Below are 26,923 nucleotides of genomic sequence, written 5' to 3' on the forward strand. Positions count from 1 at the left end.
CCTAAGAGAATCAGGAAATGAGTATGATAGTGATAAGTCTAATATGGCTATGGTCAGCAAGAAGGCCCCAAGCCAAGGTGCAGCAAGCATGAAAAATGACCTGCCCAAGTAGGACTTCCAATTGGTCAACATTGGCTAGAAAGAAAGAGTGGTTAAGAGGCTAGGGTCACCAAAGACAAACATCATCTATGTCACAACTTTGCCAAGAACCAGTCTTTAATCTAGGAATAGATTTTTTAAAAGAGACTAATACAATAATAACGTAAGGGTATCTTCCTCAGAAAATAAGAGGAAATCTGGTAGAATGTATAAAGAATTGAACTCAGAACTGAGAAGAATCCAGGTTCAGGTCCTGACTCTGATCCATGCTTGGTCTTTTGACCCTGGACAAATGACTTGACCTCTCAGTGCTTTAGGCAGCTCTTAAAAGTTTGTAGTTGCAAATAAGATGTCATTGGTAGAAGGAATTTTCTTGTTCTAGAATTTTCTATAATAATGAAATCACAGGTCTGACTATTCCTTAATCACTTTTCTCTGACATAGAAAGTTAAATTAGTTGAGGTATTACATGTGTAGGTGCTCTTGGATTTTATGCATATAATATATATACATACATATATACATATATATGCATATATATACATCTATTTTATGCATCTACTGTTTAATTATTTTATCTTTTTCCTTAAGAAAGGGAGAAATCTGTTAAAAAAGAATGACCTTTTCTCAAAGCATCAACACAGGAAACAGGCTGTCACATTGAATCCAAACAGATTATTTAGCTTAATTTCTGCTTCTATTTTTGTTTTTCAGGTACGAATTTGGGCTCAGAAAGATGCAATTGCTAATGGATATGCAGACTATGCCTTGACTATCGCAGGCCCTATCTTCTCACTTCTAGAAGATTTATTAAATAGCAGTTATCCTCTTCCAAAAATGGGTAGGAGACTCTTTTTGTTCTAAGTTACTTTTTCAGGAATAATGCACATTTTGTCAAGAATCAAGCCATCATGGGATGATGGCTCTTGTCTCACTATGTGGTCTTGAGCAAGTCATTTTATGGATCTTAGTTTCCTTATCAGTAAGATCTCTAGAGTTTGAAAACTCTTTGTTCTTTGATGTTTATTGTCGGTCAGTCTATTAGTGAGTAAACATTTATTCAGTACCTATGATTTGCCGGGCACTCTGATAAGTGATGGAGTTAAAAAAAAGGCAAGAAACAATCCCTGCTCTCAAGGAGCTCACAGATTAATGGGGAGACAACCTGCAAGACAACAAACAAAATATATACAGGATAACTTGGAGTTAATCAGTGGAGAGAAGGCATTAGCATTAAGAGACCAGGAAAACAGAAGATGCAATTTTTACTGTGACTAAAGTGAAGCAGGAAGTCTAGGAGGTAGAGATGAGGTGGCCTATTTTAGCTTCATATTCTTATTTTCTATAAATACTTATTCCTTAGCACCTTTTCTCATATTCTAAATTTGTCAGTCTGACCTGTTCCTTCCCTCTCCCATTCTATTGACTTTCCCTCCCACTCTTTTTTCATGGTGCTTAAGCTAGCTGCCAATGTTTCAGTTTTGGGTAGAGTGTAGAAAGCAAGATCATTTAATATGATCACTCATTTTATAGATAAGGAAACTGATGCCTAGAGAAATGACCTGCCTAAAAGCACGCAGCCAGAATTTGAACCCAGATCTTCAGACTAAAAGTTCAGTGCTATTTTCTTCTACATTGTGAATTTGAAACATGCTTTTCCATTAATTTCTACAAAAATGTTTATGGCATATCTTCAGGTTGCATAGGATAGGATTAGAAATCAAAGGATCTGTTTTTCTGTTCTCACAGTTTGAAAGAGAAGATAATAAATATTTAATTTCATAGTCCATATAATCTTTGGATAAAGCTATAATTAAGCTTTTTTTTTTCTACAGGATCAATATATTATGCTCTTGAAATTGTACCAGAAATGTAGTTTATCGAATTCATTGTTATTAGTGTAGTTCAGAGGTTCTTAACCATTTTTTGTTTCAGGGACTTCTTTGGTAGTTTAGTGAAGGTTATGGATTCCTTATTAGAATAATGTTTTTAAATGCATAAAATAAAGTAAAAAGGAGTGTCAAGCCAATCAATCAATCAAGGATTGAGTAGATTGAAATAAAAATGTTATTTTCCCCCAGTCAAGTTCATGAATCCCTTGAAATCTAGGGGATCATGGAACCCAGGTGAAGAATTCCTAGTATAGATTAATTATTTTTATATTATAAAGTAAAAAGGCTACACCTTTAATTTGATTGATGACACACCAGTAATCTTGTCTAAGTCTTATTAAAGAAAGTAATCTAGTCTTTACTATGGCTGCTAATGTAGATAGATTGACCTCTCATCCTCCCCTGCCCCTAAGCATCAGATAATCAGCTTTGACTCTAGATCTGAGTGGTTTTGTGCAATGCTTAAACCAATCATTGAATTGGAGGACTGAGAAGTGGGGGCAATGAGGCCAGACTCAGGATTAAAAAGCATAGGATTTTTTGGAAACTGATAGCAAAGACGATCGATCAATTGGCCTCAGAGGCCAAAGTATTTGAGTTGGTTGATAGTGGACAAGGTGAAAGGCTCTCTTTTTCCTACCTCTATTAGTCAAGAATGGCATATTATTTCTTTCTCACTTTTATAAGAAAGTAAAAATAATAGGTTTAGAAAAATTTAAATCATTTATAAGATCCTTAAGGATACAGATTATGTGCCTAGATTTTTTTTAACCCTCATGGTTCATGGCACATGGTTGATGTTTAGTTAAAATTCATTATTTGGTTATTTATTGAAATGGATAGTATCTACAGTTTATTTACTAGGAAAAAAGATAAATGAAAGTTCCAGAATGATGTTAGTTCACATTCAGGTCATTTAAGAAGATTTTCTTTCCCAGCATTCTACAAACCTCATTTTCTTCCTCAAAGGTGGCTCTGCCATGCTTCTAATCTTCAGTGATTCACAATTCACTAGCAATTTCCTGTACAATGTTTTTCTCTATGTCTTCCAGTATACTTTCTTGCCGCCTGTTTAATGCTGACTACAGCAACCTCAGCTCTTTGTATATATCTCTTGTAATAAGCAAGAATCAACAAGAGCTAAATCTGGCCCACCACCTGTTTTTGTTATTTATATTTAAAAAACAGAAAAAAATGTTAGCTTGTGAACCATACCAAAAAGAGGTGGCTTGTCAGAATTTTCCAGTGCCTGCTCAAATAATATTTTTATTGCTCCTGATACTGCTTGAATAGACTATGTCATTGGTGTCCTAAAGTTGCCCAGGATTATATAGGATGGCATGTAAATGTGTACAACAATTACAAATCTCAAAAGAAAAATGGCAAGATGCCTTTGTAAAGAGAAGGGAGATGAGATTCCTTTAATTGCTATTTCACTCTTTCTCTTTGTGTATACGGTTAAATTGCACCAACACCAAGCCATGAGGGTATCACATTCCAGCAAGTTCTTATAGCAGAAAGAGAAATAGATAAAGACAAGAAAAAATAAAAAAAGGATCAGAAAGTATTACCAATTCCAAAGAATTGGACACTTGCTATGTATATATGATGCTATAATCTATAATCAGGGAAAGGATAAACAGGATAAAGAATGGGGATTGGAGACCCTGTCAATCTAATATCTATAACTAGTTGACAATCAGGACTGGAGGCTATTGATCTGGTAAAAGCTGGAGCTTTATTCTCCACTACCCCTCTGGCCCAGCCTGGCCACAGCCAAGCCAGAGAATAGGACTGCTGTTGATGCAGCTGTGTTGGTGATGTTATTCTCTCAGTTTTCTCACTGTCAGTGTTTGGTGATACACTAGCTCTCACAGTCTTTAGGGAATATTCAGATTCTTCCTACCCTCTTCTTCATCGACCTCCCAGCCTCCCTTCACCACTCAGAGACCCAGAGACCTAAAGAGAAAGATCCAGAGACCTAAAGACCTAAAGAGCCCAAAGACCCACACCAAAGGTCAAAGACCAAAGATTAAAAGACCAAAGACCCCTTTGAGTGGCTGTCAGGGGAATTTATACTGCCAGGCCAACTAACATTTGCCCCTGGCTCACAGCATCTGGGAGCATTCTATGCCTTCCAACTGCCTTCCCTGCCATTCAAGGTGACATCCATCATTTCCCAGGTTGTGAACATAACAATCTTCTGAGACACCCTGCTGCTCCCCCCCCAAATATACATTCTTAAAAAGACAAATCTGAGTGAAAAAAGAAACACCTAAGTAAGCTAATAATAATGGGATACAAACAAAATATATTGTTAAGAGGAACAAAAGTCAAAGGAATGAGAGTCAAAAAGGCTTGTTGGAAAAGGAGAGAGTTCAACTACTATTAAAAAAAAATTTATCTATATTGTCATGCAGAACACACTTCCATATTGGTCATTGTCATAAGAGTAAACTCATACATATCCAAAACCCCAAAATAAAACCATAAATATAAACTAGTTATTTAAAAAATAAAACTCTCTTACTATTTGTCTTAGAATCAAAATTAAAATTAAAATTAAAATTTGGTCCCAAGGCAGAAGAGTGGTAAAGGCTAGGCAAAGGGAGTTTAGTGACTTGCCTAGGGTCACACAGCTAGGGTGTTTGAGACCAAATTTGAACTCAAGACCTCCTCTCTCTGGACCCGCCTCTACCCACTGGACCACCCAGCTGCCCCTCAACTAGTATTGAAGAAAACAATGGATATAAACTGATGGAGGGGACAGAATGGGGGAATTACAAGTGGGAAGAATGGCAGAATCAAAGATACAAAAGTGGCAGTAGATAAACTTTGCCCATGGACAAAATAGGGAATGGTCTTGCTGGTAGAGAGGGGCTTTGGATTGGAAGGCTGAAGATGGAACAGGATGAAAGGACAACTGAGAAAGGGCCTTAAAAGCAAAATAGAGGAGCTAAAATTAGTTACATTAGGCTATAGAGTGCCTTTTCATAGGGCAACATTTCCCATCTTAATTGGTTTGCATAGCACAATAGTAAACAAATAAGAAAATCATTTCTTGTTGTTTCATTAGGTAAAAATAATGAGCACTAAGTGAATGAAACAATGAATAAATAATGAATATTAAGTTCTAATAATGTATATGCAAGGACAAAATTTTGCATTTTTAAAGAGGCATTGGTTTGTTTTTTCCTTCCATGTAAACCCACTTAGAGCTCATTGGGTTTCCCATGTTTGACCACCAAGCCATGGAAAATTGGGGACTTATTATGTTTGATGATTTTATGCTGTTACAAAAAAAGAATGACTACCCAGAGAGAAAAAACATCATTTTGAGCACTGTTGCCCATGAAATCGCACATCAGGTATGTGGTAAAATTCTTTTAAAAAATTTAATCTGAATGTGCGTCGGCCATGGGTGGGGGGAGAGCGGGGGGTGAAGGGGAAAGTAGGGGTATGAAGCATGTAAACAGGTCAAAAATGAATATTAATAAATGTTTAAAAAAATTTAATCTGAAAGTATTCTAAAGCTACTTTACAAAGAAAAATGTCATTGTACAGCAGTTTAAGAAGTTGAAGTTTAATCAATGCTTTTATCAGTGCTGGATAAAATTGGTATTTGAAAGTGAATAAAGCAATTGACAATTGCAATAACATAATCCAGTTGAATGAATATTTATTTTATGAATTTCCAACTGACCCTAAAAATTTTCATTAAGGGAAAATTATTTCAGCAAAGTTAGAAAAAGTATCAATGTTTTTTGGTTTGTTTTTTAATTCCATTTCTTTAGGAAAACACATTCAGGATAGCTTTTGACCTGAATCTAATTACAAAGAATCAATAGTTATAGACTTTTACTCTTCAGAAAATAGGGTGGGATGGGGATGGAGGGCATCAAATTCATAAATATCCATGAAGAAAGCAAAAATTAAATTAACCCTTGAAGTTCTGAAAGAAGAGTAGATGAGCAAGAATTTTGTCATTGTATTCTTTCCCCTTATGGTGGTTTTAGAAATTTAGCTGCTTATGTTTTTGGCACATCACCTTGATCTTTGCTCATATGCTCCTAGGAGCAGTTTTTCAGTAATACTCTTCCCAATTATGAATTTGAACCCCCCCCCACCCCCCCAGAAGGTATGAAGGTATGAAAAGTGATGTGTGGCCGAAATTACAGTTGACACTGTGGCAACATGAAATCTAATCAATATCTCCAAATTGTCATTTACATTACAGTCATAGATGTTGTTATGGAACTCAAACTGCCATATATTAGTACATTACAGCTGTTTTGGAAAATTGTTATATTCCTTCCGTAGTTCTTTTTATCATCTGTTTGCATTTTCCATTGTTGAGTACAAGAAGAAAATAATTATAGGAGAGCCCTTAACATATATATTTTTTAAGTCTTTACCTTCTGTCTTAGTATCAGTTGTAAGGCAGAAGAACAGCAAAGGCTAGGCATTCAGGGTTAAATGACTTGCCCAGGGTTACATAGTTTTAAGTGTTTGAGGTCAAATTTGAACCCAAGTCCTCCCAACTCCAGGCCTGGTACTCTATCCACTGTGCTGCCCCTTGCCTGCAAATTATAGATGAGTTGCTGATTCAGTTCACCAGTGGAAAGAATTTTCATATCAGAAGAACTCTATACCTAGGAAATCACAAATTTGGACAAAAAAGAAAAGTGCTTAAAAAAAAAAGAGGAGTAGGTCATGAGAAGGGTGTACTTTAAGAATATTTTATTTAAGACTGATCATTTTAAATGTTCAAATCTCAAGGGAGTTTTAAGAGAAAGTTACTCATGATTGGCATATTGAAAACACAGTGGGACTTAAGCTGCATTTTTAGGGTCTTTCTACATACAAATTATAGTGAATATAAGAAAAGAAAAAAAGACATGAATATGAATGAAATGTAAAAATGTGTTTTTCTTTGTCCTCATATCCACAGTGGTTTGGAAACATAGTTACCATGAAGTGGTGGAATGATATTTGGCTTAATGAAGGATTTGCAAGTTATTTTGAGTTGGAGCTGTCTAAACGCCTTGATCCTCAAATAATGAAAGTAAGTATTCAGTTTATTTCTGAATATTTGATGAAATTATTGGTCTGTAAGTTTATTAAAATCTTGAACTACTTTCACCATTGCTATATTATTTAAGCATTGATATGAATAGCCAATACTTTTATAGAATTTTGAATTTGTTTTCACTATATTGATTAAGTGAAGAAATTCTCTTGGCCATCTAAATCTAATTTGTTTAATAATAGCTAACATTTACATTATACTTTAAAGTTTATGAAGTATTTTACAAATATTATCTCAGAAATAACCTCACAATAACCTGGGAAGGTAGGTGCTATTATTATCTTTATTTTACAGATAAAGAAACTGAGGCATACAGAGATTATGAGATTTTCCCAGGATCACATAACTCATAAATGGCTGAGGTCAAATCTGAACATGGGTCTTCTAGACCCGAGGTTCACTATTCCATCCATTGTGCCACCTGGATGCTTCAGTATTGCTTCTGACACATGCTAACTCTGTGACCCTGACTAAATCACTTAATTTCTCATGGCTTCCATGCCATTATAAGTGGCAGAAAAAGTCCCAACCTATAGAGACTTCCCCAAATAGGATTTCTCATTCTCAATAAAGTCATAGGTTCTTTAAAAAAAAAAACACGAAATATTTTTGACATTGTTATATCATAATATAAAATCATTTTAGTGTGTACATTATGAAGCCAAATTGATTTGAATTTCACTCTTCAAGAATATTATACTAGAATAACATATTGTGCAACAGGCTTGATATCCTAATCTATTTGGGCATTTTCTCTGTTTTCAGCCCCAGTCCTCTTAGACTTTTTTTTTTGGACCTTGTTGACCACTCCTTTTGTTTTGAACCAGACCTATAGCTTTGGTTCTAACCCATTGATTGGTTAGACATTGGAACGAAATGAGGCACTCGTAGGTCATTCAACACTTGACAAAAGGAGGTTTACTTATCTAGGACAGGAAAAGGATGTTCAACTTGGATAGGCTTTGAGGATGTCTTAGGTCTATTCAACTGAGAGAAGGTCCCTTGCCTGAGCTACCCATTATTTTTCTCTGACCAAACATCAGAGAAAACTCTTGCAGCTCCTCATGGCTATTTTGCATTCGGGTGACCAAGAACTAATGTCAGCCCTGAGTCTACCAAATTTTGAGGATGATTTTAGTACCGTTTAAGGAAAAACTAACCTAACTTGCATGGAGGCAGGAGTTATGAGATTGCTCCTACTATACCCTCCTTCCTTAACTTCTTATGTACTAATCACTCTGATTCTCTTAAATTGATTTTAACTCTTCTTTCATCTCCATTTCTGGATCCTCTTCTGTCTCCTATCTCTTATCATGGGAATCTTCCAAGGTTCAGTCCTCGGCCCTTTGTTCTTTTCCTTTGCTGGATCCTCTCCTTTCTCTTCCCTGAAGAGCTTTGGTAAGTTTGACTTGAAGTAAACTTCATAGACCTTTGTCTTTTTCACTGCATTTTTTTTTGGTGAATTCTTGTGTGCAACTAAATATTGTGCAAATCTACCAATTTGCTAAATATGAGATATAAATATGGTGAAATCCATCTGCCACAGTTCGTTTTGCTCTTCGGTTCCAGACATTTCTCTGACCCTGTTGGGGCATAAGCCTTAATTTATTAAGATTCCTAGAAGATACAAGGACGCAAGATAAGATCTAATTACTTGATGAGATCTATAAACCATGATTGACTTTGCTACTGTTCTCTAGAACCTTGCTTTCTGCTCCCTTGATGCTGAGATTTCTGGCCCTACTTAGGGAGACAAGAGAATTTGCTTAAGAGGTATACTGGAATATCTATGTCAGAAACAATTATTTATATATACTACTGTCACACGCATAGTATTATTCCCTTCCAATGATATCACTTTCTAGCTGTGCTTCAGAAACTTTGAGTCTCACATTTCTTGGCATTCTAAGAAGCTAATTTGTGTTTTACTTATCAAGTTTCAGGATCAATTCTTTTATGACAATTATATGACCCATGTTTTGTCAGAAGATACTGCTCTGCATTTACGAACTGTATCCACAGTGGTCAAAAATTACACACATATAAATGAAATAAAAGCACTCTTTGACAAGTATGTTTATTTAAAGGTAAGTATAATTATCTCATTTTGTTATGTACTTATTCAGAATATTGGTTAAAAGATGGATTTTATAGTTCACAGAACAAATTGGCTACTATAAAATTTTTCATTACAGAAAATGTCCCTCAAGTTTTTCTTTCTTTCTTTCTTTCTTTTTAAAAAAACCCTTACCTTGTGTCTTAGAGCCAATACTGGGCATTGGTTCCAAGGCAGAAGAACAGTCATAGCTAGGCAATGGGGGTTAAGTAACTTGCCTAGGGTCATACAGCTAGGAAGTGTCTGAGGCTAGATTTGAACCCAGGATCTCCCTTTTCTGGGCCTGACTCTCAATCCACTGAGCTACCCAGCTGCCCCCTATATTTTTCAATAGATATCTCTTGCTAAAGTTAGGAATAAGAGGATTTTTCTTGCAAATATGATCAATAATAATAGCTAGCATTTTACAATGCTTTAAGACACTAAAAGTACTTTGTAGATATTATCTCATTTGATTCTCACAACAATCATGTAAAATAGGTGCTATTTTGATCCATTTTTAACATATAAGGGAAGGAGGCTGAAAGAGATCAAGGGACTTGCCCAGGGACACACAGCTAATAATTATCTGAGACAGGTTTTGAACTCAACTGGATTTGGGGTCCAGAAGACTTGTTTCATGTACTGTGCCAGATGAACCCTTACAGACTACCTGCTCGATGTGTACCTTGCACTAATTATAAATGTTCTAAAACAGCTTGTTATTAAAAAGTAATATATGAAAAGAGGGAAAGAAATACTAATTTGAAAAATATATATAGATATAATATATACCTAATTCTTATAACTTTACTTGTAAATGGGTTAAAAATTCAATAAAACAAATGACAGATTAAATAAGAAATCAAAACCCCGCAAATGGTCACTTAGAACATATTTAAAAACAAAGATTTACACAAAATAAATGTTGTGGGTTTCGAAAAAAATTTTTTACTTTGCATTTAGTGAATTCAAAACAGCAGAAGTTATAATCATTCCATCATATGAAAATTCAAAAAAATTAAAAATGAATAAACAAGGAAACATTATGCTGAAAGGAAAAATAGACAACAAATTAATATCAACTTGAAGCTCATATGCTCCAAATGCCTTCATTTATAAATTAATGAAGGAAGCATTAACCAAACTACACAAAGATATACAAAGTAGAACAATAGTGACAGAAGATTTCTGTGTCCTTCTCTCAGGTTTGTATAAATGTAACAATGATTGACAAGAGGAAAAACATAGACTAGAACAAATTGCTACAGAAACATTTTATTTTCTAAATGAGACTGCTAAAGAATATATGTATTTCTCAAAAGTGCATGAAACTTGTACAAAAAACAATTGCATTAATCACAATGTTGCTTGCAAATAAATGTAAAAAGGCAGAAATTAAAAAATAAATGTATGATAAATCCCAAGATAAAGAATCTTTTTATGATGTAAATAATTAGCAACTATTTTGCCTTTTTTGTCTGTGTGTGCCAGGTAGGTTTTCTTTAAAGATGGAACACGAAGTTTAAAAATTAACTAAAGGATAGCATTGTATCACTTTTCTAGCATGTTCTATATGGGCACTACAAAGGAAGATATAATTTATTTTTAGCATTTGCTGAGTATTCAGACATTAGATTTGCAAAATTATTGGTACATAAATATTTAATTTATTTATCTTGATTTCCTTGTGCCTTAGGGAGCTTGTATGGTCCGGATGCTTTCAAAATTTCTTGGTGAGAATCTGTTTATTAGTGGACTCCAAGTAAGTCTGGAAAAATTGAAGTTTTTTGAAGAGTATTTGCTGATTGTTTTATATCTGTTATTCTTCATTTAATCATAATTTCCATTTCTCTGCAGTCATATTTTAAAACATTTGCATTCTCAAATACTGTGCAAGATGATCTGTGGAATCAGTTTCAAATGGTACTTTTTCTTATTTCTTTTTTTTATGCAGTCTAATATTTCAAGTGATTTGCTGTATGCTATGAATGAATGGGAAAAAAAAAATTAAGCTCTTCCTACGAGCAATGCCCTGAGCACTGAGTGGAGATATAAATATAAAAATAGGACAGCCCCTATTGTCAAGGAGCTCACCGTTCTGAGCTTCAAGTCAGATGGAAAGTTCTTATGGTCCTTAGGGTGTAGTTGTAATCTGTTATCATGAAGATGACAAAAGATCTAAAAAGCTTTAAATTTGAGATCTAAAAGCTATATGTAGAATTTTATTTATACCAAAAGACTTATTGGAGAACAATATCAAGATGTAGACAAGGGAAATCAATTCAGCATTCAACATTCAAGAAACTCAGAATCTTAATCCAGTTCTAGGATTTAGCACAGAACCCAGCCCATTGATCGTGTGTTGAATGTTGAATACAATAGCAAAGGAATTTCTTAGAGAGAATTCTCTGCCAAAGAATCATTATTACATCATATTTGTTTGATTTTGTTTTTTAAAAAAATAGGTTGTAGACAACCAGAGCGAAGTTGTCTTGCCAGCATCAATAAAAAGCATAATGGACGGATGGACTCATCAGAGTGGATATCCAATTATAACATTAGATGTATCTACTGGCAAGATCACCCAGGAACCATTTTATCTTGCTGAGGATACAAACCAAAAGACTTCTACCTACAAGTATATTGATTTGACCTTTTAAATTTTACCTTTCTTTGGGATTGAGGTCTGCTCAGATGGAAAGCTACTGCTAGAGATGAGAAAGGATTACACTTGTTAAATATTGTGTACCCTCCTGGATTTTAGAGGTAGTTTGATCCTACATGGGCCCTCTCCCTTCAGGGCTGAACATGGTCAGCATGGGTATAAGGCTAAGATATAATTCCTCTTGGGAACCAAAGCAAAGTGAAACTAGAGGCATGCAAATCAGCTTGGGTCTTTACCTATAACCCCCTCTTTCAGACAGTTTAATCAGATAATCACACAGGGCCAGAGGCAGCAGTGTAGAGAGATATGAGTGACTATAGTTTACTTCTGCTGAGATACAAAAGGTTCCCTTTGAAAATATGCGCAGGAAATTAGTTTTCTTCCCTAAACATTGTTCAGAGGTATAACAATAAGAGTAAAATAGACAAATAGAAAGGAAAATGCAGATTTTTGGAATTTGAGAAAATTCATTTCCATTTCTTGAGCTGGATTTTAAAGTGATAAATTCATGGCACTGCCATGATTTTGTTTCTCCATCCCAATTGTTATAAAATAGTGACACTAATGAATAAATTTCAATTAAATTTCAATGGAGATTGTCCCCATTCTTATCAGTATCCAATAAGGGAGTTACTTTATCTATATCTGATAGAATGCAAAATAGGCAGATATTACTTTTATTTTTCTTTAAGACTTCTCTGTAAAGGACCAGGAAGATCTTTGAGAAGGGTAGACACCTTAATTTCAGCCATGCAAACCAACTAAGTCCCATAGAAACCTGGAAGACAAAATTTAATAAGAAGGCAAACTTTACAAAGTACAAATATTGTATTTCCTTGGAAAACTAGCATTTATTTGTTTGCCCTGGAGAAGTCATTCTGTGCCAAAAATGAATATGAGAAGGCCTAGTGAACATTTTTCAGATATATAGAGAATTTTGTAGGCTTACAAATATTTTGAAGCTCTTGGTGGGACTGAGTAGGACAAAGTATGAAGTCAGAAGGAAGTGTAAAGGAGTAAGAGGGAAGAAGGAAATAGGAATAGAAGGCAGGATGTCTTGGCAAAAGGGTAGGAATATGGTGATGGCAGAAGGAAGGTAAAGAGAGTTAAAATTTGGAGGTCTTTTTATTCCGTTTTCTCATTTTTCTCATTTCTTTTTTATATTCATTTGGAATGTATTTTTTTATGAGAATTAACCAAATATTCCCTTTTCCACCAAAAGTAAGATATGGACCGTCCCCATTCATTGGACAAAAAATGGAATTGTACAACCAGTAGCCTGGATAGAAAATAGTAGCAGTAAGTAGCTTCCTTCCTCATTTTCTTAAAAAAAAAGTTCACATATATAAATACAGAAAACAAAATTTGAAGTCAATTGCTTTGGAAAGTATCTCATTTAAAACTAAATTATGATGTAAATCCACAATGGCAATATAACTTTCATTGAAAAATGTTGTGTATGTCATACACCCAAAAAGATAATTCAATAGAGAACTTTCCATTTGAATCAATCCATTGAGTTGACATTTCTGCTGTCTTTGTTTTGGTAAATCTCTGGTTTAGAACTGACAATGTGTAAAATATAAATATGTATATTAAATACTGATGAGAAACTATGTTTTAAAACAAAATTTAAAATCTACTTTTGCAGAAGTGTTCCCCGAAATGCAACTATCAGATTCGGAACATGATTGGGTGGTTTTAAATTTGAATGCAAGTGGTTATTATAGAGTTAATTATGATCAACTGGGTTGGAAGAAATTAAGTTTACTGCTTCAAAAAGACCCAAAGGTAAGAAATTAATGATTTTTTGTACATTTTAATTTATTACATGAGCAACCTGTTCTGTTTAATTATCTGTTGGAAAGTAGGTAGAAATACTTAACTTGAGGCCTGTGAATTAAAAAAAAATGTGATAACTGTATTTCATTAATTGGCTTCCTTGGAAGTTCTTTATGGTTAATTTTACATTTTAAAAAATAATTGTTATTATTGATACTGTCTATCAGCTTTGCCAGACTGCCAAGACAAGGTCAATGACCCAAAGTTAAGAACTCCGACTCTATAGAAATAAACCTAGAGGATATTGTTGGGAAAAAAGAATTTGAGTCTTTGATAGTCTTTTGCATTTTTTTCTTCAAAGTTTATTGTCATTTTAGTTTTTGTTTTGGATGTGATTTCATTGTTTTGGGATTAGGCAGTTAGGTGATGCTAGTAAGAACTAAGTTCAAATCCAGGCTCAGACTTTACTTTTATCTTCCTCAGTTTCCTTGTCTGTAAAATGGGAATGATAATAGCATCTATCTTCCAGGGTAGAATAAAATAAGAGACTATTTGTAATTTCATAACATTATATTACACATTTTTATAAATTTATAAAAACAAATATAAACCTTATACCTCTATAAATTCTAAATGTTACTCTCCATAGTTAGATAGGATTGCACTTCTTAAAAGACTGTTGAAAAAGGAGCTTTTTCTAACTCTCCAAATTTAGCATGATTGAATTTCCTGATTGAGAGCCACAACATGACAATTATTTAAGCAGTTGTAAAACTTGGATTTACGTCACTTATTTGGTAATAGTTCATGTTATGATAAAGCAGATCCATACAAAATTGTTTTATATCTACATGGAAACAATAGAGATGAGAGATCCTTTTCCCATCTCCTCCATTTCCTGAGATTCATTCTATTCCCCACCCCACAAAGATAATAATTACAACTCACATTGATCAAGCATTTTAAGGTTTACAAAGTGCTTTCTTCATGAAAAACCCTTGTGAGGGAGATAATGTGCAAATCATCCTTTTTGGTTATCACTGTTAGTTTATCTTTAAGCTGTAGTGGATCATTCAGTCAGAAAAATCCAGCTTGACTGAGTCAGTTGCTGTCCTTTCAAGCCAATTCAATTCATCACTTACCCAAGTGCTCACAATTTAACCTAGTTTTTTTCTAGTGCTTAGGAAGAGACTTAGACAAATCACACAAAGTCTCTTTTCTTCAGGAGATAGCAATTGTATCATAAAATAAAAGCAAAGGAGGATGTGGTGTTTATTACGAACACAAATAGAGTACAGTGAATGCTTTGGAGGGGGGGTAAACTCAAAAGAATTTTATGAAGGAAAATTTGTTAATATCTGTGCTAAGTTCTTTGGAGAAAATGGGTGAATGGCACTGAGTATTACAGACTATTTTAAAGAAGTTGTGCTTCTTCCTACCTCTATCACCACCAGTGACATGGAAGTAAGTACCTGACCAGCTAGAACAGTGATGGTGAACCTTTGAGAGATAGAATGCTGGGCCCAGCCCCCCACCCCAGACTGAGTGCAGTGCCCCTCCCCTCCCAGGGATCACGTGTGGTACCCCTCTCCCCCACCAAGTGCTGGGCACACCCTGCTCCCCCCCTTACCCCACACAGGGGAGGGAGAAAGTGCTCCCATTGGGCTGCTGGGCAGAGGGGCAGGTGAACATCCTCAGCCAGGGTAGAGAGGGGGAGGAGAATGGCCCAAGTGCTCTGCTCCCCTCCAGCTCTGCTGCCTGTGAGCCACCCACCTTACCCTCAGTGTGCTCTCCTTGGGCTGCTGGGCAGAGGGGCATGTGATATAAAAAAATGTCATCAAGCGTGGTGGAGAGGGGAAGGGGAGCAGCTATGCCTGAGTCCCTCTGCCTTTCTAGTAACCAACTCTGGTGGGGGCAGGGTGAGATGGAGAAGGCAGCTGCATACCCATAGAGAGTACTCTGTGTGCCATCTCTGGTGCCCATGTCATAAGTTTGCCATCACTGATCTAGAGCCTAACTGGGTTACTGCTTCCCCAGAAGGTCCCATTTCAATAGGACTTCCCAGTTGTGGTTGTTATTGTTGTTCTCTGGTAGTTCAGTAGTGTTGGACTCTTTGGGACCCCATGAACAATATCCATGTTTTCTTGGCAAAGGTACTGGAGTGATTTACCTTTTCCTTCTCTAGTGAGTCCCCACCTTACAGATGAGAAATTGAGGAGTTAAATGACTCGTCTAGGGTCATATACCTTGTAAGTGTCTAAGCTTGGGTTTGAACTCAGATTTTCCAGACTCTGAGCCTGGTGTTCCATCCACTGTGCCATCTAGTTGCTCCCCTTCCAAGTTCACAACGTTTTTATTAAAAAACAATCCAGTGAGAAAATGTAAGCTTTATTTCTGTATATAGTCAAGAAGTACCCCGGAATACTTTTCTAATCTTTTCTAAGTGCTATGTAAATGTGAGCCAAGGCAAAGAGAGATTAAGAGACTTCCATAGATCACAAAACAAGATAGAGTTCAAGGTGGGATTCAAATCCAGATCTCTTTACTCATAACACTGTTCTACTCCCCCAAAATGTATATTGGTAAAATACCTTGGTAATAAACATCCTGAAAATGATTATCTGATCCAACCAATGGGCCAGTAATTTCAAGTAGCATTTGGTATAACTAATCAACAAGTATTTATTGAGCATATCTTAGATTAACTTGGATAACCTGTTGAATTTCATTTTAATCATTCATCTTTTTATATAGTACTTAAAGATTTTCAAAGCATTTTCCTTAGAACCCTTTGATGTAGGTGCCTACCATTGAATTCTCGAAAAATAGGTTCTCTGGCTTATTTTTCAAAAAGATATGCAGGGTACATATTATCCCTCCTTTTATAGATGAGGAAAACTGAGACAGAGCTAAGCCTCTGTCTGTCCTCTGACCTGTAAGGCTAGTATTTTTTTTTTTTTAATTCTTTTCTCTAGTAACAACACTAAGACAAAAGTGTAAGGGCTAGGTAAGTGGAATTAAAGTGACATTTTAAAATGATTGCTTTTCCTCTTGAATAAGTTTTGTTCTCTGTAATTTTTTTTATAGGCTATTACAACTACCGACAGGTTGAAGCTATTTGATGATGCCTTTATGTTGTCTTGGTGAGTATTTTCCCTCCAGTGACTTTGTTAAAAAAAAATGAGCTACCACTCTCATATTCTTAAAATATGTAGCTCCTGTCCTGTGACAGTGAGGATTATTTTTTTATTATATTGTAATTTTATTTTTTGTCCTCTAGGGCCAAGATTTAACTCCCCCTACTTGAAATGGTTCTTGTTTCTATTGTTCTCTTGTTCTGGGCTAGACCTGACTCAGGCCTCTTTCCTAACAGTTTGGGTTTGATATTAGTACAAAATGAGACACTTGTAGGTCATTCAACAGTTAGAAAAAAAATATATTTATCCATAGCAAGAGGAGATTAGATATAAGGATAGACAATAAGGAATTACCTCTTGTGATCTACCTGCCAAGTATCAGAGTACCCAAAGCTCCTTAGAGGCTCCTTTATATCAAAATGATGAGGAAGTGACCATAACAGTTTGAAGCTTTAGCCCCTGAAATCAAACTCATCTTAAGGAGTCTCTCAAGTTTTGTTTTGTTTTGTTTTGTTTTAAACAAAACTAGCTTAATTGGCCTGGGGATAATGGTTAGGATACTGTTCCTAACTTCACTTACCTTAACTTTTATGACTCTCTGCTATCTTGACTTTCCTCCAGTCTCTCTGAATTCTGTTGTCTCTTTTGCTCATTCCTGGATAAGTAAAATGAAGTTGGAAGGGAATTTAGAGATCATATGGGTCAGCCTCTATTCAAATGATGAATCCCCTCTCTAACAACCAGAATAAGTGCTCATCCAGCATCTTCTTTTTAGAAATTATTTTTAAGAAATTTGAGTTCCAGTAACAGATCTTCCTCCTTCCTCTCCCTCCCCCTTTGCTGAGAAGGCAAACAATTTGATATAGATTGCCATATGAAGTCATGAAAAATATTTCCATATTAACCATGTTATAAAAGACAACACAAACAACATAAACAATAAAGATAAATTTAAAGAAAAGTTTTTTTCCATTTTCATTCAGAGTTTATTTCTTTCTCTCTGAAGATACCAGTTTTCATCATAGGTCCTTTGGAACTGTCTTGGATCATTGTCTTGGTTGTCATTAAAATATTGTGTACAATGTTCTTCTGATTCTGTTCACTTCACTTTGTATCAATTCATGTGTCTTCCCAGGTTTTTCTGAAACTATCCTGTTCATCATTTCTTATAATCATACACCACATCTTGCTCAGTCATTTCCCAGATGATGGGTATCCCCTCAGTTTTCAATTCTTTGCCACCATAAAAAGGGCTTCTATAGATATTTTTGTATAAATAGGTCCTTTCCCCTTTTCTTTGGTTTCTTTGGGACACAGAACTAATAGTGGTATTACTGGATCAAAGGGTATATACAGATTTATAGCCCTTTGAGCATAGGTCCAAATTGCTCTCCTCAATGATTGAATCAGTACACAACTCCTCCAACAATGCATTCATTCCCATATCCCTTCCAAGTTTTGTTACTTTCCTTTTCTGCCATAATAGCATGAATCTAATAAATGTGGAGCGGTACCTCAGAATTGTTTTCATTTACATTTCATTAATGCTGATTTAGAGCATTTTTTTTTTTGCATGGCTATAGAGAGCTTCAATTACTTTATTTGAGAACTGACTGTTCATATCCTTTGACCACCAATTGGGGAATGCCTTGTATTCTTATGTATTCAACTTATTTCTCTATGTATTTGAGAAATGAGACCTTTACTAGAGAGACTTGTAAAAAATTTTGCAACATACATGATTACTGTGTATTACCCTCCATCCTATTTACTCCTGTTTAGGTTCTGATCTCTACCTCTCCCAATTTGCCTTCTTTTTAATTTGCCTGCCCTGGTGCACTTCTTTTCTATCAGCCTCACATCCCTTCTCTTAACTCCTTCCCTTCCTACTTTCCCATAGGGTAAGATAACTTTCTCTATATCCATTTGATTATGTATGTTCTTCTCTTATTGAACCAATTCTAATGGGAGTAAGGTTCACATGCTCCTCTCCCTATTCTTTCATCTTATCCTTCACTGTGAATGTTCTTTCATGCCTCTTTTATATGCAATAATTTACCCCATTCTATTTTCCCCTTTTACATCCTCCAAATTCATTCCTTTTTCTCATGTCTTAATTTTATTTTTTTATATCATCCCATCATATTTATCTCATACTCTGGCCTTTTATCTTTGTTTACTCCTTCTGACTGCCCTAATAATGGCACTACAAGAAACCTTTGATATTACAAGAATCATCTGCCTATATAGGGATGAACATAATTTAATCTTATTGACTGTCTTTTGATTTCTCTTTCCTGTTTTACCTTTCTGTGATTTTCTTGAGTCTTGTATTTGAGAATCAAATTATTCAGTTTAGCCTTTTCATCAGAAATTTTTGAAAATCCTCTATTTCATTGAATACTCATTTCCCCTCTGATGGATTATGCTCAGTTTTTCTGGATAAGTGATTATTGGTTGAATCCTAGCTCCTTTGCTTTCTGGAATATTATATTCTAGACCCTCTGATAGTTTAATGTAGAAGCTGCAAAGTCTTGTTATCCTGACTGTAGCTCTATGATATTTCAATTGTTTCTTTTTGGCTGCTTGCAATATTTTCTCCTTGACCTGGGAGTTTGGGAATTTGATTATAATATTCCTGGGAGTTATCTTTTTGAGATCTCTTTCAGGAGGTGATCGATGTAGTCTTTCAATTTTTATTTTGTCTTATTATAGAATAGGATGACTTTCCTTGATAATTTCTTGAAAGTTCATATTTGAGCTCTTTTTTTTATCATGTCTTTCAGGTATTCCAATAATCCCTGAATTTTCTTTCCTGTTTTTTTTCCAGTTCAGTGATTTTACTCATGAAATATTTTGTATTTTCTTCTATTTTTTCATTCTTTTGACTTTGATTGTTTCTTAATGTCTCATGGAATTGTTAGCTTCCATTTGCTCAATTCTAATTTTTAAGACTTGATACTCATGTGAGTTTTTGTACCATCTTTTCCATTTAGTCAATTTTACTTTGTAAAGAGGTGTTTTTCTCAGTTCTCATCTTTGGATTTTTGTGCCTCTTTTACCAATTATCTAAGGTTTATAAATTGCATTTGATAGAAGCATTGACAAGATTGGGGGGGATATTTAACCTGGTTAACAAGGTTTTTTTTTTTTCCTCCTAAACAAAATAGGAATAATTATATTGAATTAGAAACTGCCCTTGAATTAACCAAATACCTTGCTAAAGAAGATGACATCTCAGTGTGGAGTACAGTTTTGAAAAACCTAGTAATTAAAGAGTTTGTTTTTGATATGGATAACTATGACATATATCCATTATTAAAGGTAACCATTCTTTGACACATTTACAGTTTTCTTCAACTACTCTAGTGGGCATGTTTGTGGCAGGTCATTCTCAAGGTGACTTTTTGTGAGTTCAGTATCCCTCAGATTCTTGATACCTAGGTTCAATGGGGGAGGGGAGAGAGAATGCTTAGATTGAGGAGTAATTTGAGTGGAAAATATGAGATGGCTATTAAAAATGGTCATTTTGGGAACTTGTTGTCCTGATACATTACATCTTAGATTGTGCCCTTTAGAGTAATACATGCACAGTAGTGTTTCCATTAGAACTAGATGTAGAATACTAGGGGTTGCCAACTGTCACTTAAAACTAAAACAGAAAATTTTCTAGTATAGGTTCCAACAAGAGAATTAAAATTAGTAATATCAATGGTTCCAAACTTTTTGTTTTTCTTGGAGTCTAGTTTACTTACTTTCAAGTATGAGGCACATAGGTCAAAGGGTCTAGATTGTGAACAAAGAGCCCAACAGTTATAAAATAATTTCTTTCTCTTGTCTCAAGGTGACTTCCAGATTGTTTAATGAGCACAATTTTCTTTAACTAGTTTTATTTATAATCAATAAAGAGGAGTTCTATTTATAAGAGGATTCAACATTTAGAAGAGAAGTCAATGCCAATTTAGTAATACAGTAAACATTTATTAAGCACCTACTATGTGTCAGGCTCTATGTAAACACTCAGGATACAAAAAGAGGCAAAAAACAATCCCTGCTCTTAAGGAGCTCAGAATCTAAATGGAGAGACAACATGCAAACAAATAGGTACAAATGTGTAATAGACAGGATACATAGGAAATAATCACTGGAGGAAAGGCACTAGAATTAAGTGTGATTAGGAAAAGCTTCCTATAAAAGATGGGGATTTAGCCAGAAGTTGGCCCCTGCTAGAAACAATTCCTTTTTAGAGTATCCCAGATTTAAAGAAAGTGACTAAATGTAATCTCCTTAGCATTGAAGTGTTATGATAAAAGATATGCTGGGAAGAACATTTGAACTGTTTTTATTATTTAACACTTTAAGTAGAACTTTCTGAAGGAAAAAATGTCAAATCTCTAATAATCATTTTTTGAAACCATTGTTTAAAAAAAAGGTAATTTTAGGCAAATTCAATATTAGTTGCTAATCATAATGTTTTCTGTCATTTATAGAATTATTTATTGAAGAGATTTACCTTAGTATGGAATATTTATTCATCTAGAATTCGTGAAAATATCTCAGCAATAAACAATGATAATACCATTCTGTAAGTATTATTTTAAGTATAGATGATTGAATGAAATGATTGATTTGAATAAGTAACTTATTTAACACACATATTTATTGACTTGAATGAGTGAATGTGTATCACATACACAGGCTGAAAGATGGAAAGATAGAAAGATAGAAAGATTCATTGATATCATTCATGCCCAGAAGCCCTCTTATTGGGGAGAAACCTAAAAATTTATAGTTTTAAAGATGAATAAAACATAAAAGTGTGTTTTTCTACATACAGACCTTGGACTATTGAACCACAGCCAGGATTAAGTTGTTTTTCAAATAGTGGTGATGAATCATGTGGAAAAGGTCCAGTCTCTTTAGTAAGATTTGAAATGCTTGGTGGGTCCAAAGGCAAACAATAAAAACAACAAAAAATCCCTTGCTTACCCCTGACACTTAAAATTCTGTCTTTATAAAAATAACTCTGTGAAGTTTATACACATGACATTTATGCTTTAATGTACATAAACTTATTTGCTCTTTTGTAAAGTATTTGGAAGAGAGAGAGAGAGAGAGAGAGAGAGAGAGCTGAAAATATTAATAGCCTAGAAAATTTCTAAGATGGGGGTCACCATGTGTGACGATAGATACCTCACCCTCTCTTCTCTGGCTCCCATGACCAATGGGAGGTCATTTTGTGAAATTTGTGACTAGGACTAAAGATTGGAATTTGCAGATATTAAAGAGACTAGCTCTCTCACAGATATATGTATATGTACATGGACATACAAACACATATATGCCACTCAAAGATTAAATCTGTGCATATAATCTGTTTAGTACCATATTATAATTTATCTCCTTTGCCCTTTTGCTTTGTCCCTGTGAGTACATAGCAAAGTGATACAGAAGGTAAAAGGCTAGACTAATAGAAGAAGGTAAAACTTGTATGTGGGAGAGTATATAGATAAGTGAATTTGTAAGGGAAATGGTGAAAAGTAAGCAAAGAAAACAGGACCATAGATTTAGAGTACAAAAGGATTTTTAAAGTCTTTTATTACAATCCCATCTTTTGTAGATGACAAAAACTTTGGGTCCAGAGAGAATGTGACTCAAATCAAGTTTAGACACTGACAAGTAGCCCCATTGACTCCAAATTTCACACTCTTTGCACTGTCAGTCAAAAGCTACATTGTTTAAATATGAACTGAAATGGTCCATTTTTATGAGGACAGTTCTTTGCCCTCTTCCCTTCCCAAAAGAGCTAGAACATCAGGCTATGTATCCTACATTGGCCATCCATTATGGATAGGAGATGGAAAGGATAGGATAAGAACACTGAATTCAATCTCTTGTGTGTGTTTAGGCAGACAGGAAAGCTTTGTACATGGCTGTGAACATGCATTTATTTGCCTCACAGACTCCATAAGGAATGAATTGGTTCAGGCCAAGGGGAGTTTTAGTTGGAGAGTGTATTATTAGTGACTTTACCGAACATTCATTTTTAGGACCTACTCAGATTCCTATCCCCATTCTCCTTAACACCTCTAATGCTGACTGAGAAAAAAAAAAGAATAAAATTCAGTTGTAAGTAAAGTGGGAAGATATTTTCATTTTTAGAATGTCTCAGATACTTGATATAATTTATACATAATTCATTTTTTAGGGGAGAAAAATTGTACTAACAATAGATATGGACTATTTGAGGAGGCAGAAAGGAGATCAGTGATTCATTGCTAACTTTCCAGAAAATACCAGTCTTGGTATATTGTTTTGTTTTGCTTTCAGTGCCCCAGAGTCCCTCAAAATATTTGCTCAACTCCTCACCATATTTTTTACTTATAAATCTGTTTTTTCTTGAAGTTTATGTTATTGGAAGGCTATTTTGAATTGTTCAACCTTTTATTAAATGTGCATTTTTAGTTGAAAAGAAAAATGAACTTAGTAATGCAAAATAATCCTTTTTTTTTTTTTTTTAAAGACAACCATTGAAAATTGCATTTGAAAGGATATGTTGGTTGGGACTTGAAGACTGTCTGCAACTGTCCAAGGAAATTTTCAAAGAGTGGATGAATCATTCAGACAGTATTAAGTAAGAGTAATATTATAATTTTTCTTATATTTTGTGCTACTTTAACACATTCCATTATACTTATTTCTTGATCCCTCGGCCCTGTAATTTAGTTGTTCTCTTTTTGTTTGACTAACCATCATTGCCATCTCTCCTTTCTGAAACTCAACTTTAAGCTAGTGTTAAATAAAGTGGAAGTTTGGAAATGAGCCAGTGACTTGTCCGTCTTTCATCCAGTATTCTCCCTTTCTCCTACTAATATTCTTCATGTTAGATTTAATTGGTTTGGTCTTGGTGTCTTTGCATCCTGCATTTATATCGACTTGCATGTTTCAGTCCAGTATTATAATCTTTCAGAGAGCAGTGATTCCATCTATGTTATTTTCCTTCTTCGAGATTTAACAGTATGCCATGAGCAATTAGAAATAATAAATTCTGATCACACCATAAATAATCACCGTTCATAAATAACTACTTTTATTTAGGTATAATATAAAAGGGCAATCTTTGGATTTTGTTTTTGTCTGGATTATTCTAATGAATTGTCTCTAATGCTTTGTTTTTATCATTTACTTGCTATTCTTTTCTCCCTATCTTGTGTGCTATACAAATCTGGCTTAAAAGTACTCCTTAAACACCTCTTTGATTTTTAAACCCTATACTTCATTCTATTCTCTTATTTTCAATTTTAATGAAAATTCTAAAACTTCTCTAGACCTCTCCTTTCTAATTTTGTCAAATATCATGTCTCTAAATTACTTTTTTTCATCTCACTGTAATGTCAACATCATGATAACTTAAAAGCAAATAATTATGAGATTATAAATAATTATGTTGCATATTATATTTTACAGAAAATCTAACCTAGTTAAAAGAGATATTATGTGTTTCGGTGTTGCCATGGGAAGTGATAAAGAATGGGACTTCTTGTTGAGTGTCTATGAGAAGAGTACTGATATAGAAGAAAGATTTTCATTGCTATATGCAATGAGCTGCAGTAAAGAGCCATGGATTCTTCATAGGTGATTATTTCATTTTATCTCAAACCTAAGGAAGAATTTATTTTAGTAATATCATTTCATTTCCCAGAAAGGGGAAAAAAATCAAACTCACCAAATCAGTAGTGAAGCAGACACATGTCTTGAAATTTTAAAATTCCACAGTACTTGGGATTTGTTTTGAACTTTTTACATGCATGTTTGACAGGTATCTGAAATATGCTTTGAGCACATCTTTGTTCACTGACGATGAAAAATATGTCTTTCAAATTGTGGGACTCAGTGAAATTGGCCGGTTTGTAGTAAAGGACTTTTTAATCAAGAATTGGCAACCTGTAAAGGAACGGTAAGTTAGGAATTAAAGGGTTCTACTTTCTTTGGGTCATTGGTTTCATGTGGGTTCATCTGATTCAAATTGGTCCTAGAAATCATTTGAAGTGAGTAGAGAACAATTCAGGACTTTCTTATCCTTAGTCACACCACAAATTAGCAGCATGAGAGAGGGGGAAAGCCCATTTTTATATCTGACATGACTTCATCCCTTATGATATGGACTTACCATGCCTACACTGTACTGTTGAGGCTTAGCAGGTACTCATCAGTGGATTGTTCAGTGATGGACCATGGATGGTCCATTGTGAAAAGAAAAGGTGATCTTTGTTAAGCAATTGTAAAAGCAAATGCACTGCTTTGTAAATAATAAAATAGAAATATAATATACAATGTAATATAGTACAATATTATAATATAAATAACAATAATATATTAAAACAATGATATTGTTATTTATATTATTTTCATATATTTTACATATATTTATTATTATATATAATTATATTTGTGATTATTTGTCATTCTTTTTATTATTACATTAATGTAATACAGGGTAGCATAACATAACATATGTAATATAATATAAATAACATAACAATATAATATACTGTAACATATTTTAAAGATTGCACAGCTACACCATGTATGAGGCAAGAGTTAGTATGGTGTAATGGATAGAGAGCTGGGATTGGAATCAGGAAGACCCTTTGACACATACTGGATTTGTGATCCTGAGCCAAGTTACTTAATCTTTCAGTATTCCAGACAATTCTATACTGGGAGAGGGCATTTTCTCACCAGGAATGTATACACAAATGAAATTATAGGTCTGGACCAAAAAAAGGGTACAATGCACATTATTAATGCTAAATGCTAGGGATTTAATGATACAAAATGCTAAAGACTCTGTTCTCAAGATACAATCCAATGGGAAGAAAAATGACAAGTAAACAAAGGCACCAAGATGGGAGGGGGAGGATAAAGGCTGAGGTTGGAGAACAGGACAGTTTGGCTTGACTGTACTGAGTATGAAGTTATTAATATGATAGAAGACCAGACAGGTAGCTTATTAGGCAATTGTGGAAGGCTATGATTTTAAGGAAAAAGAATTCATGATTTATTTGATAGGTAAAAGGAAGCCATTAAACATTTTTAAAAAGAGGAATGATAGAACCAGTCAAACAATAAATCTTTTATTTCACACACACTATTTGCCATGCAATGTGATAAGAGCTATTAAGATATTATCTCATTTGATCCCAGAAGGTAAGAGTGATTATTATTTCCATTTTAAAGTTAAGGAAACCAAGACAGATGTTAAATGATTTGCCCAGGGTCAAATAACTAGGAAGTATCTGAGTCCAGATTTAAATTCAGGTCTTTATGACTCTAGGTCTAGCACTTTATTCTACTGCTACAACTAAGAGAAAGAATCAAAATTGCAATTTGATTTAATTGGTTTATTAATTCTATGCATTTTCTTTGATACATTTGAAAACTTCCTTCCGAGAAGGGCTTTCCTAGGCTTCGCTAAACTAGCAAAGGGGGACCATGGCACCAAATAAAAGCTGGTGGATGCTGCCTAACATTCCTAATGAATATAAATAACCTTTATTTTTTTTTTTTAATTTTTTAATTTAACTTTTCTGACCTTAGCTGGGTTGGTCCTCAGACAAGATTCCATTGTGGATGGCAATATTCTAAACTTTTTTTTTTTCACCTTGGTAGAACATTCTAGAGCTTATGCTCCTCTGACCTAATTTTTAATAACTCCAGATCACCTTTGGGCCACCATGAGGCACTAAAAGAAGATGCCAGTGGAGAAAAGTACTGTATAGATGAGTGCTTAGGAGTATGAAGGGAAGTATCCCATAATGGGATGTCTCTGAGCATCTAGTGAGCACTTGTGAACTTTGTTGAATTGTTGAATATTTTCTGCAAAGAGGTAGAGCTTATTGTAAATCCTCTAGTTTTTTGTTTTTTTAAACATTGGTGTGGAAGTTTCGAATCCACATCCCCAATCATGTCCACCCCGACCCATGCGTTCAAGCAATTGTTTTTCTTATATGTTTCCTCTCCTGCAGTCCTTCCTCTGAATGTGGGTAGCGTTCTTTACCATAAATCCCTCAGAGCTGTCCTGTGTCATTGCTTTCTGCTGGTACAGAAGTCCATTACATTCGATTTTACCATAGTATATCAGTCTCTGTGTACAGTGTT

The 26,923-nt window shown here is 34.6% G+C and overlaps 1 protein-coding gene across 1 annotated transcript in view; it reads left to right on the forward strand.

Moving 5' to 3' along the window:
• The window catches only part of LVRN (laeverin), a 56,628-nt gene that overhangs the window by 15,141 nt on the left and 14,564 nt on the right, over nucleotides 1-26,923 (forward strand). The window contains exons 4-18 of the mRNA XM_044679954.1: nucleotides 814-940; nucleotides 5,208-5,359; nucleotides 6,943-7,056; nucleotides 9,024-9,167; nucleotides 10,875-10,940; nucleotides 11,036-11,101; nucleotides 11,644-11,816; nucleotides 13,066-13,142; nucleotides 13,495-13,634; nucleotides 16,713-16,768; nucleotides 19,933-20,086; nucleotides 21,253-21,347; nucleotides 23,286-23,396; nucleotides 24,251-24,397; nucleotides 24,582-24,719. Coding sequence (XP_044535889.1) covers nucleotides 814-940; nucleotides 5,208-5,359; nucleotides 6,943-7,056; nucleotides 9,024-9,167; nucleotides 10,875-10,940; nucleotides 11,036-11,101; nucleotides 11,644-11,816; nucleotides 13,066-13,142; nucleotides 13,495-13,634; nucleotides 16,713-16,768; nucleotides 19,933-20,086; nucleotides 21,253-21,347; nucleotides 23,286-23,396; nucleotides 24,251-24,397; nucleotides 24,582-24,719 — 1,760 coding nt within the window. The remainder of the gene's footprint in view (nucleotides 1-813; nucleotides 941-5,207; nucleotides 5,360-6,942; nucleotides 7,057-9,023; nucleotides 9,168-10,874; nucleotides 10,941-11,035; nucleotides 11,102-11,643; nucleotides 11,817-13,065; nucleotides 13,143-13,494; nucleotides 13,635-16,712; nucleotides 16,769-19,932; nucleotides 20,087-21,252; nucleotides 21,348-23,285; nucleotides 23,397-24,250; nucleotides 24,398-24,581; nucleotides 24,720-26,923) is intronic.

Source organism: Gracilinanus agilis, chromosome 1 (assembly GCF_016433145.1).
Source record: "Gracilinanus agilis isolate LMUSP501 chromosome 1, AgileGrace, whole genome shotgun sequence".
In the NCBI taxonomy this organism is placed as follows: domain Eukaryota; kingdom Metazoa; phylum Chordata; class Mammalia; order Didelphimorphia; family Didelphidae; genus Gracilinanus; species Gracilinanus agilis.